Below are 14,616 nucleotides of genomic sequence, written 5' to 3'. Positions count from 1 at the left end.
TGGTTTACCTACAAAAACACACGGAAAGCTAAAAACTAAAAAATAAACTTTTATGATGTTTTTAGTTTGATTTTATAGATTTTAATGTTCACAATTTTTTAAGTTTAATCGTTGGAGGCCCGTGTGAAATCACACCGTTATCAATATGTAGTTCCGCCACTGCATCCCTGCGCGTTGACACACGGGCTAGAGCTCGACTTCTCGTCGGACGGACGGGAAACGCGCGCCCGAATTTCGGTTGCGGCGACGTGCGGGGAGCGGATGTCGCCGAGTCGTGTGCGCGTCTGCCATTGGTCCGCGTAAAAGTGGTGCGATCGCCGCGGACGAACGCGATTAGTTGTCGCCGAGCCGCTGCCGCCGGGTCAACCACGTCGTCACGTGTACGTGCGGGTCAGGTACGGGGCGACGGTTTCATTCAACCGGTCGACGGCGGCGGTCGCGCGGCCACAGGTACGGCCGAACCGTCCGGCTCGTGGAACGTACGCGACCTTTCTTCCATGACTGGGCAGCGATACTGCGGTACACGCCACCGAAACCGAGGTGACGTCATCTCAGGCCCGACGTTACCTGTCCGCCGGTTTCCAATCCAATAACCGTTACCACGACCGCCGCCGTGTCCCCGTCTGACCGGTGGTGAGTGTACCGAGTGCTTGCTTGCGTGCGTGCGTGTGTGTGTATAGTGGATTATTGCCGCGCCGTAGTCTTCAAACGTGTACGTCACTCGTGCGTGCGTGTTCGTTATCGTCACTACGTATTGGACGATTGATGTTCGGAAAACGATATAAAAATAAAAATCATACATAAGGCACGACGGCGCTACTGCTGCGGATCAAACAAATCCCGTGTGCACGACGTTGCAGTTATTGTATTGTTTTATTTCCCACTCGGCGCGATATTGTGCGCGTGTGATTTATTAATAATTTTCCACGCGCGATCGTCGTCATCGGTATTTGTAATCCGAACGTCTGCCACCGACGTGGCCTAGGTCGCGAACGTTATCGGAGTTTGCGTTGTGTACTGTAATACACGCTATCATCGTTATTATTAGTACAATATTATCATTATTACGTTAATTAATCGGTTAATCGTCCACGGGTCCTATCTCTTTTTCCGGGTGAGTGTTTCGAACATGCACACGCGTGTGTACGCGTAAATTTGGGAGGACGACGTAGGAACGCTCATTTGAATCTCAGACGTCGTTTTTGCCGCAGTCGCATTTTTCGTGTCCGCTACCGCATAACTATTACGCGAACATCAGTCCGCCTACTGAACACAATTTCCCTTGACGACGTGTCCTGACGCCGCCGCCACTCGGAACAGTCTTAACAAAATAACATCTATCTGACGAGATATCAGGTAAATAATACGTTAGTAGTGCACATTAAATCTTATTTCAAAAACGACACATTTGTTATACAGACATAGGGGTATCGCTTGCCGCCTTCCACCCTCTTAGATATAACGGTATTTTTTTTTCTACCAAAAAATCGTGTTGTTTTTGTTATTCCGTAACTACTCTTTTATGGACTATTTGAACATGTTTTTTTTTTTGGTTTGTTTTGATGGTTTTTTTTAAAATTATTTTTCACATGCCGCTGCGATAGCGGTGAATGATAGAGGTGGACGATTGTGTTGTGTTCGCTTCTGTGATTGTGCGTGTGCGATTTATGTGATAATGTGCACAGAGGTCAAGACATTACGCGCGACCCACCGATATATTTGAACTCAATTAGGTAGCTTGTACTTTTTTTAATTTCATATTTTAGCCTTTTTTATTCAGCATTCTTAAAATATTGTTCAGCTATTCAACGATCCCTGGACGACTTTGTATATTTTGTTAATAACTCACATATTTACCTTTTTTTACTCATTTCATTAAAGCACACTTATAAAATTAATTTTCAGTAAGTAATTACAATAGTGTGTGTGTGTGTGTGTGTGTGTGAGTGCATCTGTATAATAATTACTAAATAGTCAATTAAATTTATTTTATTTATCTTTTAGTATTTTTCAAGATCTTTTCCTTAGTTATCCATTTTTATTAACACGTTAAAACATAGATAGTACTCATTTTCTTAATTTTTGTCAAATGTACGTCATACATGTACACTTTCTCATTACATTATTAGAGTAGAAATTTAAGCTTTAATTCTATGGTTTTTCTCAGTAAATATAGATGGTCATTATTTTTGTTATATTTTTAAATACCCTTGAGTTTGCTCTTCATTAACATACGAGCAAGTAGGAAGTCATATATATTTGCATACCTAGTCTATTTTCATACCAGATAAGCCAATTTTAGTCTTCGAAATTCATTATTTTATCTCTTTTGGATTATTATTTAGGTACATCATTATGCTTATAAATGGCTCATTTTATTTATTTGATTTATATAACTATATGTCTATAAATTCTGAGATAAATTTATTTAAAGGGACATTAGTGTTAGGTATATTGTAAATTTGTTACACAACTGATGAATTTTATAAATTTAAAAAGTTTTGAATTATTAAAATGAATTAAGTTTGTTAAGTTGTGATAAATTACTAAATGTTAAGTTGCTCAGTTATAGGCATAATTCTAGTTTAGCATCCTATCAATTTTTTTAACCTTTTTTTTTTCCAAAATGTGTGTTCTAGGGTGTTTTATAAGAATGCTAAAGAAAGTAGCCCGGACAATCTTCGTTTTGAAGTTATTGATGAAAAACTTCAAAAACTTCATTTTTTTTCATAACGCGCATTTTTTTTTTTTTTAAATACTTAGAATTGAATTTTTAATTTTAATTTTCACATATTTACATTTTTATTGTCCTTGTTACCTACTTGAGGTGGTATTGCATAGTAAGTTTAGGGATATTTTCGATTTGTGGAGCAAAGCGACAGCGCCGAGGAGGGTAACGACGAGTGCTGAAACATTCGTATAATAGTTTCATTGGCCATTGTCGATACCACACACATTGTTTGCAAAAAAATTTTATTTCATTTTCACACTATTAGACAATTTTTAGTTAATTATTCTTCATAAATACGTCATTTGTAGGTGGACCAGAGTTAATTGTTGAAATTGACGAATCAAAATTCAGAAGGGGAAAATATCACAAAAGACATTACTTCAAGTTTTTGAAGTTTTTTATCAATAACTTCAAAACGAAGTTTGTCCGGGGTTAATTTTTTTTACATATAAAACACCCTAAAATACACATTTTGGAAAAAAAAAAAAATTAAAAAAATCGATAGGTTGCTAAACTAGAATTGTTCCCAGTTATACTTTTGGTAATCTAAGATTTTAGCTGAATGCCAGAACTATTATAATAGTATGTCTCTCATTTAAAAACTTTGGTATAATAAGAATCTAGGACTCGTACTTGAGGGCAAGAATATATTAAAGTACTTGCTTACATATACTTGTCGATGACATATGATAAAATAAATTCATTATAATTTAATTTTATAAAATCATGTATACATTTTTGTAAAAACCTCTCTGCAAATAACAAAGTATTTATTTTAATTAATTTATGTAATTATAAATATCACTGATTATAATAATAATTTTAATTATTCCTAGCTGATAAGTCATAGTATGAAGATTTGTGAAAAGATTATAGAGAAGTGAATAAGAAGTGAAACATCAATAACAGAAAATCAGTTTGGTTTTATGCAAGGAAAATCAACAATGAAGCCATTATTTTGTGTTAGACAACTAGTAAAGAAGTTTAGGGAAAAAAAGAAAAAATTATGCATGGTGTTTATAGATTTAAAAAAGGTGTATGACAGAGTGTCAAGAAAAGTTTTAAAGTTGGCCTTAATATAAAAAAAAAGTCCCAAAAATATATATAAATTCAATTCAAGATATGTATGAAGGCTCGAGAATTAGTAAGTTAAGAGTTTATGTGGAATAATAGAAGATTTTAATGTAGGAGTTTGTGTGCATTAGAGGTTAGTTCTAAGCCTTTATTTGATTCAAAATATGTATGAAGGCTTGAGAACTACTTAGTTATGAGCGAGATTAAAAGTTTATGTGGATTAAAAGAAGACTTTAACGTAGGAGTTGGTGTGCATCAGAGGTTGGCTCTAAGCCTTTATTTATTCTCAGTGTTAATGGAGTTATAAAAGGTCAAAATACCATGGTGTATGATGTTTGCTGATGATATGGTTTTGATAGGAGAAAATCTGGAAGAAATTAATAACAGATTGGATGAGTGGAGGTTAGTCCTTAAAAGAAAAGTATTGAGAATTAGTAAAAATAAAAAGGAGTATATAAAGTATGACTTAGGCAGAAGATATCAAGAAGTTGAGGGTATGAGAGACCAATGACAATTAGCAGTGATATGTTAGGTGAAGTTGAGAACTTTAAATATTTAGGATCATTTGTACAAAAGGACTGGGGTTATGGTATGGATATAGAACAAAGGATTAAGTGCGGTTGGGTGAAATAAAGAAAAGCATCAGGCGTTTTATGTGATAAGAGAATTTCAATAATGCTAAAAGGAGAATTTTAAAGGAATATAGTGAGACTAACTATGCTATATGGTTTGGCGTGTTGGGCGGTCTACAGGAGAATAAAACAGAGTATGAGTATTGCAGAAATGAGAATGCTTAGAAGATTGATGAGTGGAGTGTCAAAAAAAGATCGATTAATAAATGAATATGAGAGAGTTAGTTTCAAGTGTAGCGTTAATAATGGACAATATGAGAGAAAATAGATCGAGATGGTTTGAGCATGTGATGAGGTAAGAGGAAACAAAAGTAGTAAGAGTGGTTATGAAAATAAACATTGAAGGGAAAAGAGAGATACCAAACAAGAGGTGGTTGGATGCAATTGAAAGTTATATGAAGGCTGTTGGTGTTTGTGTAGTGGATGTAGAAAATCGAGACGAGTGGAGGTTTAGGACAAGGGTGGCTGACCACAATAGTTGGGAGAAAGGTAAAGGAGAAGAAGACGGTATATTGGTAAATTAACTAATTTTTTTTTTTTAGTTTATAATTTTGTATTTTTTTCATACTTTAGGAGTGACTTAATTTAATTATTTTAAATCAGTAATAACTTACATTTCATTTCTTAAGTTTAAGTTATAATAGATTTTTAATTTAATATATAACCAAACATATTAATACATTTTTTATTATGTCCTTGGTTAATATAATAATAAAATATTTGTCCTTAAATAATACGTTCTAGTTATTTATTTATTTATTTATTTTTAATTTTTCACTACATAATGTAAATTCTATAATAAATTAGTAGTTATTTAATTAATTTTTTTTAAATGTTTACATTAAAAAATTTGGCATTAAGAATAGAGACTATTTGATAGTAGCCTTGAATTGTAATTTTATGATTCTACTTTGTGAAAATATCAATAATTACTTAGTATTTTTAATTATCTAAGCAAAATTATATTAAAACAGTTATACTGCGAATAAGCAGCTATAAAATGTTTGTTAAAAATTAGTTATTATTATAGACCTTGTATAGTTATATTAATGTAAATACATTTGAATTTATCATTTTAATTTTACTAATTAAATTATCTATTAATTATAAATTTATTAGACATTTATTGTTATTTAAAAAACCTTGGTTAAAATGTTAAAATTAAAAGTTCTATTACATTTTAGCTAATTGGCAATAATTTTTATACAATTTATCTAAGTACTATGATTTATATGTTTATAATTTCAAAATATCTATAGCAAGTTGTTTTAAAATATTTTTTTAGCTTTATAAATAATAGAATTGTAATGTTTTTATAAATAGGTATATTATCATATGGAAATAATGCATTTCTTCCTTAATTCTTTATCATAAATCAAAACATTATTTTCTATAAAATCTTAATATAAGTACATTATTTATCAGAGAGAAGACAAATAAATTTTATGTTAGAATTAAATTATTAGTTAGTTTGGTTGAACTTAGATAAATATGTCTTGAGTTTATCTTGAATAACACATCTGCTATAGGACTATAGTATTAATAAACATGATTTAGAATTAAAACCCGTTTTAATTTATATTTATATAATCTATCTCTACATTTTTAGTGTCAGATTTTTTATTCATTTAAAAATCTTAAAATTGTGTAGTAATATACTAATTTGACATTCATTTATGTAGATCTTTACAGAAAACCTCATAATCAATTTTTTTATTTTAGGTTTATTACAATTCAGTTATTTTTGTTATTTAAAATATATGTAAATTTAAAAAATATATTTACATTTTTTCAAATGTTTGGAAATCTTATTTATAAAGGCTTAAAATATGAGTAAATGAATAATATAAAATTATTAAAAAAAAATTGTATGAGATATTAAATGTCGAGTTAAATGTGTAATTTTATAATTATTTTTAAATTTCTATTTATTCATTATTTTATTATACATTGATAATTTAAATCTTTTTTTTATTTAAGTTAATTCACAGATCCTTTATTACTTGTTAATTTTGATTTTAAACAATTTTTAATTTTATAATAATATAATATAATGCAGTTGTTCCCAAACTGTCTCTTATAAGGTGCAAGGAAAATATGTATATTGCACTACCATATATTTATTATTTGATCGATAATAATTTGGTTATATCAAAATAATAAAAAATGTTTTATTGGGAGGTGCAATTAATTTTTTCTTGTTTTAGGGATATGAGACATAAAAAAGTTTGGGAACCACTGATATAATATATTTTTTACCATCATTTTATATTGAAATTCTACATTATAACTTTTAAATTTATTTGCTTATTTCTTCTGTTTTTTTTTTTTTTACTTGATAACTTAAGTATTGAACCAGAATATAAATATGTTAATGATTTATTAGTTAATTTTTGCTGTTTAGTTATTATTTTACTAAATGTAATTTTGCATTTATTTATTCAACTGTCATCACTTAAATCAACTTACAATTCACTGTATACTTAATGGTTTGTATTATCATAAGTAATATTAATTTTAAAATTATTTTTTAGCTTATTGCACAAAATGTCTTAAATCTTAAAAAATATAAATATGTTAATAATTTAAAATGTAAGTTTTTTTGTCAATATGATGACCTATTAATAAATTTCGTATAATTTATTAGGTTGTTATTAATTATTATCTGTTTATATGGTTCTATGTAAATGCATAAGTACTTACAGTAAATTAATCATTTTAAATTTTAATTGGTGAATATTTTTAATTACAATTTTAAAATTATAATTGTGTTGCATTAATTATATTTATATATTACTGCACGCTTGCAATCTTGAATTTGGTATAATTCTTAAAAAAGTTTGACTATTTTTGAACTAAAGGTTACTGATGAATATCAACTTATTTTAATGAAGACAAAGTATTAAAAATGCTGTATTTTATTACAGTAGAGTTATAATAATTAATTATTATTATTCATATTTTTATTTAACTTTTTTTCATGTGTTGATTTTTTTTTTATTTTATCTAATTTAGTAAAAATATTTTTTCATTTTTAAGAATTACATATATGTATGTATGTTTAAATAGGTGTACTTATAATTAAAAACAAAGGTTTTATAAAATATATTATAAATATACAACTATAGTAATCATGGTGTAAATACGTATACTTTTACAAACATTATAATTATCTATATTTTAGATACCACATTGTTGTATGTTATTATTAAAATATAAAATACCAATGATATAGCAGACAAAAAATTATTTTAGTTAATATGATTTAAATTATAATATAATTTCAATGTGGAAAATTAAAGTTTTTAAAAATGTATCTTAATTAAAAGAAAAACTAATTTTTTTAATGACTGATATAATATTAGGTATTAATTATATAATATAATATATTTTTGAATAAAATGTATTAAGTTATAAGGTAAAGCAGATAATTTTTTTTTTTAATTTTTTTTTAAAATAATATTTTTTATTTTTAAATGAAAAAGTATTTTAAAATATTTTTTATAAGTTAATTAAATCAAATTAAAAAAATATTTAGTATTGTAGCAAAATGGCTAACTATTTTTTATTATAATGTTGAGTAATATTTGTGTTGTATACATATATATCATATATACCTACTTTATTAATCACACATTGACAGTAGTTTCATTAATATGAATAATAAATTAGTTATATTTATTTTATATAACAATAATATATTTTTTTAATTAGTGTACACAAAGATCTCTTGGCCCTGAGATTTGACATAATATAATACTTATTTTTAACTTATTTAACTATAGGAAATTCATTAAAATATACAATAACTATGGATGTCTTTGTTTCTATTAAATGTTCATAATAAGGTTAAACTTGTAAAATAAAAATAGTATAAAATCATAGTTTTATGATCATTATTCTATAAATAATGGTAGTATATTATATTAAAAATGAATAATTTAGAGTAATCTTTATCAGATTGATATACCTGTTATCGTATTTTAAATTTTTATTTCTTCATAATTGGATTAAATAGTTATCTAAATTGATTTGTGATCCATTTTAATGATTGATCTTTTTTTTTTTTTCAGTACCTATTTAATTTACAATGAGTGATGACGGTGATATAATTCCAAGTGTAATGCAAAATGGTGGAAGTCAATATAAAATAAAAGAGGTTGGTCATCATTTGATAATATTAAATACATTTCATAAGAGAAGTAAAGTAGTTTTAATTTTATTAGTTTTATTAATTTAAATTAAATAATATTCATTCTATAAAATCAGTTTAAATTTATAATGTAAATTAAAAATATTTTTTTTAATTTTATTTTACAGTTTCTAATATTAAGTTTTTTTGTTTTTTAGAATTCATTTTTATCCAGTACTGTTGGTGATAATATTCCGAACATGAGGTTTGTTAAAAAAAAAAAAAAAAATAGTAAATTTTATAGAATAATTATTTTTAAGTAATTATGTTTTAAAATAATGAAATTTGCTTTCAAATCATTCAACAAAATACTCAATTTTAATTAATATTTAAATTTATTTTTCCATGTTTTTCGTTGCAGTTTTGAGAGCTCAAAGCCAGCAGAAAATTGTAAGTTTTTGTTTGTTTCTTAATATTAATTTATATTAAGAAACGTTTTATATATATATGTTAAGTTCTTTAAAAATTATGTTCAAAATAATTTTATTTTAGTAATCTGAAATTTAATGTAGCATGTTTCATGTTTTTTCAGATGGGCCAGACCAAGTTTTACCTGCTTCACAAAAATATACTAGTGAAGCAAATGGCCGAGTCACATTAAGAATTGAGGCTGGTGCTGATAATACACCTATATCTGTACCTGGATTGTTGAAAAGAACTGTTGAAAAATATGGAGATTTACCTGCTTTAAATTATAAATCTGACAATAAATGGGTTAAAGTTACTTATAAGTATGATTATTAGAAATATTATTGTTATTATTATAAATTATTTTATAAATTATGTTTTATTATTTTTATAGAGAATATGAACAAAATGTACAAACCGTTGCTAAAGCATTTATAAAGTTAGGCCTCGAAAGATTTCATGGTGTCTGTATCATTGGTTTTAATTCACCTGAATGGTTTTATTCTGATTTAGGAGCTATTTATGCTGGGTAAATTTATTGTTTTATGAGCTTATACAATTATTTTTATATTTTAAAATTCATTACTTAATATTTTTTTTGTTTATTAGTGGTTTTGCTGCTGGAATGTACACAACAAATCTTCCTGACGCTTGTTTCCATTGTTTAGAGACTAGTAAGGCAAACATTGCTGTTGTTGAAGATGACAAACAATTAGAGAAAATATTATCGGTCAAAAGTCGTTTACCCCATTTGAAAGCCATCATTCAGTATGAAGGCAAACCTACTGTAGAAGGTGTTTTATCTGTAAGTTTTTTAAATCATAATTTAGCAACTAATAATTTATATATTTTTTGAATTAATGAAATTTATGCTAAATGCATTTTATTGTATTATATTTTTTTCTTTTGTTTTATTAGTGGGAAGATGTTATGAGAATTGGAGCTGCTGAATCAGATGATAAATTAAATGCTGTATTAAAAACAATGGGAGTCAATGAATGTTGTACATTAGTTTTCACGGTAATATTTAATAATTATATAAAATAATAAATTAAATTATATTAATTTTATTTTTATTTTTTGTTGATATATTTTTTTTAAATAGTCTGGGACAGAAGGTGCATCAAAGGCAGTCATGGTTAGTCATGATAATCTTACCTATAATGCGTTGGTGATCACCAATTTCTTGTCCTTAATAAATGGCAAAGAAGTTCTTGTATCATACTTACCTTTGAGTCACGTTGCAGCACAAGTATGTGTAAATGATTCAAATAGTTTACAATTAATTATTTACAAATATTATATTTTCAGATAACAGATATATACTGTGCTATCACAATAGGAGGTCAAGTATATTTTGGTGAAAAAGATGCCCTCAAGGTTTGTTTGTGAAAAATAATGTTTTTGTCAATTATAAATTATTATATTATTATTATTATTATTATTATATTGTATTAGATTAAATATATACTTTTTTTATGTGATTTCAGGGTTCTTTGGTAAATACACTTCAAGCTGCGAGGCCTACAGTTTTCTTGGGTGTTCCACGTGTTTGGGAAAAAATTAATGAAAAGTTAGTCAGTATTGGCCGAAAATCTGGTGCTTTGAAAAAATATATTGGTGATTGGGCTAAAGAAGTTGGTCTACATCATTATGAAGAAGCAATGAAAGGGTGATAATATTTATTTAATATTATTAATATAATAGTTTAATATTATTACAGTAGGATTTTGTTAGTTCGATATATTTATATATATGGAATTTGGGGGTGGTGAACAAGGGGTTTGATTATTGATTACAATAATTAATACCTAATAAATTATCGATTGTGATCTACTAACCGGTTCCTTCTTGTTATTCCTAAAGTTGTATCATAGTTATTCGTAGATTAGCTCAATAATATTTTTGTAGTTCTTGTACTTTTTATCTCTGGCAATAATGAAGTACAGAAAGAAAAAAATTGTGTGGAGAGTCTGACTGAAGCATTTAATTATAAGATTGTTGAGTTTGTTGGACTAGTAGGTGTCAAAGAAGCAGGATCTTACTATTCTTATTGTACTAAAAACAAAATATTATCATGCTAACAATCTATAAATGATAGTTCTTTGCTAGTAAACATTCTTTGTTTTACTTTAATATACAGTTGTGTTAATTAACTAAATTTCTTAGATTAATTTAAGAATAAAATTCATATTAAATTATTTTAGTAAAATAAATGTAATTTTTAATTGTTATTAATAATTGATTATCATAAATAAATTAAAATTATTTAGATTCAGCTAACATTGTTTATATTTTTATTTTTATTGACTTAAAAAAATAATAAAAATAGTTTAGTGATCATGTTTTTTTTACATATTATTTTTAAAAACTACATAAATAACATTTTATCTGTAATAAATATTAGTATTTTATATATTGTGTTATCAGTGCAACATTTAGTTCTTACTTATTTTTTTGATTGATTGATTTAATTATATTAACCATAACTGAGTCTTTAAAGTATTTAATAGGTTGATATATTATTTATTTTTAAAATGACTGAGTGTAGAGTACAATAAATGTAAAACTTGTACTAAATTAAGATAATTACATATCCAACTGATGTGAGTTTTTGTTACAGAGTTGAAAGAGAAACATATTCGTATAAGTTCTTCAGATGGTTAATTTATGGCCGTATTAAGAGTGCTATTGGCTTTGATCGGTGTAAATATTTCATTTCGGCTGCTGCTCCAATATCAGTTGAACTAAAAAAATATTTTATGAGCTTAGATATACCTTTATGCGAGGTAATGTAATAGCATTATTTATTTGTTGAGTTTATTTTTAATATTTGTATTTTATAGGCATTTGGGATGTCTGAATGTGGTGGAGCTCATACGTTGAGTAATCCAACTGATGAAAATGTAGCTGGTGTAGGAAAAACATTAAAAGGAGTGAAATCCAAAATAGATAAACCTGATAAGGATGGTAACGGTGAAGTAAATATCAAGTTTTGTTTTACTTTTTTTTATCTATTTTTATATTTTATTATACATATGTCGAATTAAATATATATATTGAGTGGAAAATACACATTTTAATTTTATTGCTTTGTTTAGTTTTGTATATTTGGACGTCACGTATTCATGGGTTATTTGGATCTACCAGATAAAACAGAAAGTACCCTAGATGCTGAAGGTTGGCTTCATTCTGGTGATATAGCACATATAGATAGTAAAGGATATGTTACTATTACTGGAAGAATAAAGGTAAATCATCAAATAAAGTTAATAATGTTAAATATGCTTTACTGTTATTATTATATGTTTTAGGAATTATTAATCACAGCCGGTGGAGAAAACATACCTCCTGTGTTAATTGAAAACAATATTAAAGCTGAGCTACCTGTTGTCAGCAATGCTTTTTTAATTGGTGATAAGAGAAAATTTTTGTCCATATTATTATCACTAAAGGTAGGGTTTTGTCTTCAAAATAATAATAAATAATTTTAACATTTGTGTTACATTTATCTGGTTATACTATTTAGTGTGAAGTCAATGCTGAGACTGCAGAACCATTGGACGATTTAACACCTGAAGTAATTACATGGTTATCATCGCTTGGTTGTAAATTTACTAAAGTATCTGAGGTAGTTGCAAATAGACCTAAAGAAGTTTTTGATGCTATTCAAAAAGGCATTGATGCAGCAAACAAGAAAGCAATATCTAATGCACAAAGAATTCAGAAGTTTGCACTCTTACCTGTTGATTTCTCCTTGCCTACCGGTGAATTAGGTATGTAAAGAAATCACATTTAACTTTTATTTATTGCTTAAAATAAAATATTATTTGTTTAGTCTATTCATTACATATTATGATATACTTAATTCTGAGATGTATAGTGTACCTAGATCTAAAACTACAACTAACCCTAATCCTAGATATAGATTTCTTACTTACTACTATTATTTCAATTACACTTTACATTTTTTATATTTTATTTTTATTATAAGAATTATTAGTTTACTATAAAGACAGCACTGTAAACTTGAATAGCTATTAAAATCAGTTAATATTTCTTATAAATATGAATATTTATAGAATTACAGTTTTTTTAATTTTTATTTCAAATTCTTAACTAAACTAATCACCCAAGAATTAGTTCAGTTAATTAATTAGTTTTTTTTCTCTTTAAAAACAGAAGATTATTTTTGTTATGTAATAATTACTTATTTGAAATTTTTATTTTCAGGTCCTACGTTGAAATTGAAACGTCCTGTAATCAATGAAAAATACAAAGATTTAATCGAAGAATTCTATCAAAACTGATTGGGTCAAATAAGTAAAAGACAATTTTTGTTTAAATTGCAAGATAATGAAAATATACTACATAGAAAACAAAAATATAATTAAATTGCTCACACAGGGTATCAAAATTAATGGTCCTCCTTAATTTTGAACCAACTATATATCAGTGAACTTTGTAAAAAAAATTTTTTTATATATTTCCTTCTTTATACTCTTGAAACTGTTATTGTTGTACTTAAATACAAGTAAGTTATTTATATTTCACGTTACCTCATGATCTGAATTTGTACTAGCACATTGTACAACATCTGTTTTCTGTTGGTAACTAACATATTTTTAATTTAATTATTTTAAATAGTCAAGTTATTGTTTTTTAGTAAAAATCTTTTTATTGTGATATTATTTTTCAAACCAAACAATTATAATTTTTTGATATATTTTAATTGAATATTATTTAACATTATGATAATGAATTTGGCGATAAAAAATGATAAAAATTTTAATAATTGTTATTTTTTATATGCCTGCATACTTGTTAAAATAATAAAAATTTTGTAGCGTGGTTTTCCTAAGAATTATTGTGATTATGATGTCAATTTTCTGTGATGGTTCATTGAAATTTTATACTACTCGAAGCAATTATTTAATACTATTAATAATTATACTCTATAAATTTATATTCATACAAAAAATGCCGCTCTCCATTATTCACATTAAATCGATTAAATTATGGCAGCTTGATTATAATACAGAAAAAAAAAAAATCATGCAACATATTTTTCTTATACATATTTTTGTACACATGAATGCAGATTATTGTATTGTATTTAATGTACTTTTTATAATCGGGTGTTTGCTTGTTATTATTTTTGTTATAGGTTTAAATGGTTAACTATCCACTCTGTGGGTATTATTCAGTAAATTGTAAAATATATTGTCCAATGTTTTTAACACTTATCAGTAGCTTTTATCCATTAAATTTTAAACTTCAATAATTATCACTACTAAGAGCTCCTCTTTTCTGCGTCTTGAATTACTTATTTAGTTTACTAAATTGTCTATGAAATTTTTGAGTACTTAAGTGCAATTCATATATAGGTCTTTAGCAATAGTAATTTTTACTCTTTCATATTGTGTCAAAATGTAATGTTCCTTCATTTATATGTCACTAATATTTATATGTTATATATTTATTAATATAACATGTTTAAAAGACAATAAATATATAATTATTTGCATATTCAAAACATAGCAATTTAAGGTACTTAAAAAAATATAAATATATACATT

General features: G+C 26.5%; 2 protein-coding genes across 2 annotated transcripts; both read left to right on the top strand.

Annotated features, from left to right (window-relative positions):
- Positions 1-661: 661 nt before the first annotated feature.
- On the top strand, positions 662-13,585 carry LOC112693154 (very long-chain-fatty-acid--CoA ligase bubblegum-like). The gene is made up of 17 exons (XM_025568090.1): positions 662-1,356; positions 8,511-8,596; positions 8,788-8,834; positions 8,991-9,019; positions 9,162-9,360; positions 9,432-9,566; positions 9,647-9,842; positions 9,956-10,057; positions 10,143-10,289; positions 10,349-10,417; positions 10,528-10,709; positions 11,661-11,826; positions 11,884-12,018; positions 12,139-12,288; positions 12,352-12,492; positions 12,567-12,813; positions 13,271-13,585. The coding sequence occupies exons 2-17, from the start codon at positions 8,528-8,530 to the stop codon at positions 13,345-13,347; spliced, it is 2,091 nt and encodes a 696-aa protein (XP_025423875.1). The 5' UTR covers positions 662-1,356; positions 8,511-8,527; the 3' UTR covers positions 13,348-13,585.
- On the top strand, positions 4,523-4,961 carry LOC112693160. Its single transcript, XM_025568097.1, has 2 exons — positions 4,523-4,657; positions 4,740-4,961. The coding sequence occupies exons 1-2, from the start codon at positions 4,523-4,525 to the stop codon at positions 4,959-4,961; spliced, it is 357 nt and encodes a 118-aa protein (XP_025423882.1).
- Positions 13,586-14,616: the final 1,031 nt, after the last annotated feature.

The sequence above is a fragment of the Sipha flava genome, unplaced genomic scaffold, assembly GCF_003268045.1.
Source record: "Sipha flava isolate LNK unplaced genomic scaffold, YSA_version1 81_pilon_pilon, whole genome shotgun sequence".
In the NCBI taxonomy this organism is placed as follows: domain Eukaryota; kingdom Metazoa; phylum Arthropoda; class Insecta; order Hemiptera; family Aphididae; genus Sipha; species Sipha flava.
The sequence above is the reverse complement of the archived record's forward strand: the minus strand, read 5'-3'. Positions and strand labels throughout refer to the sequence as shown.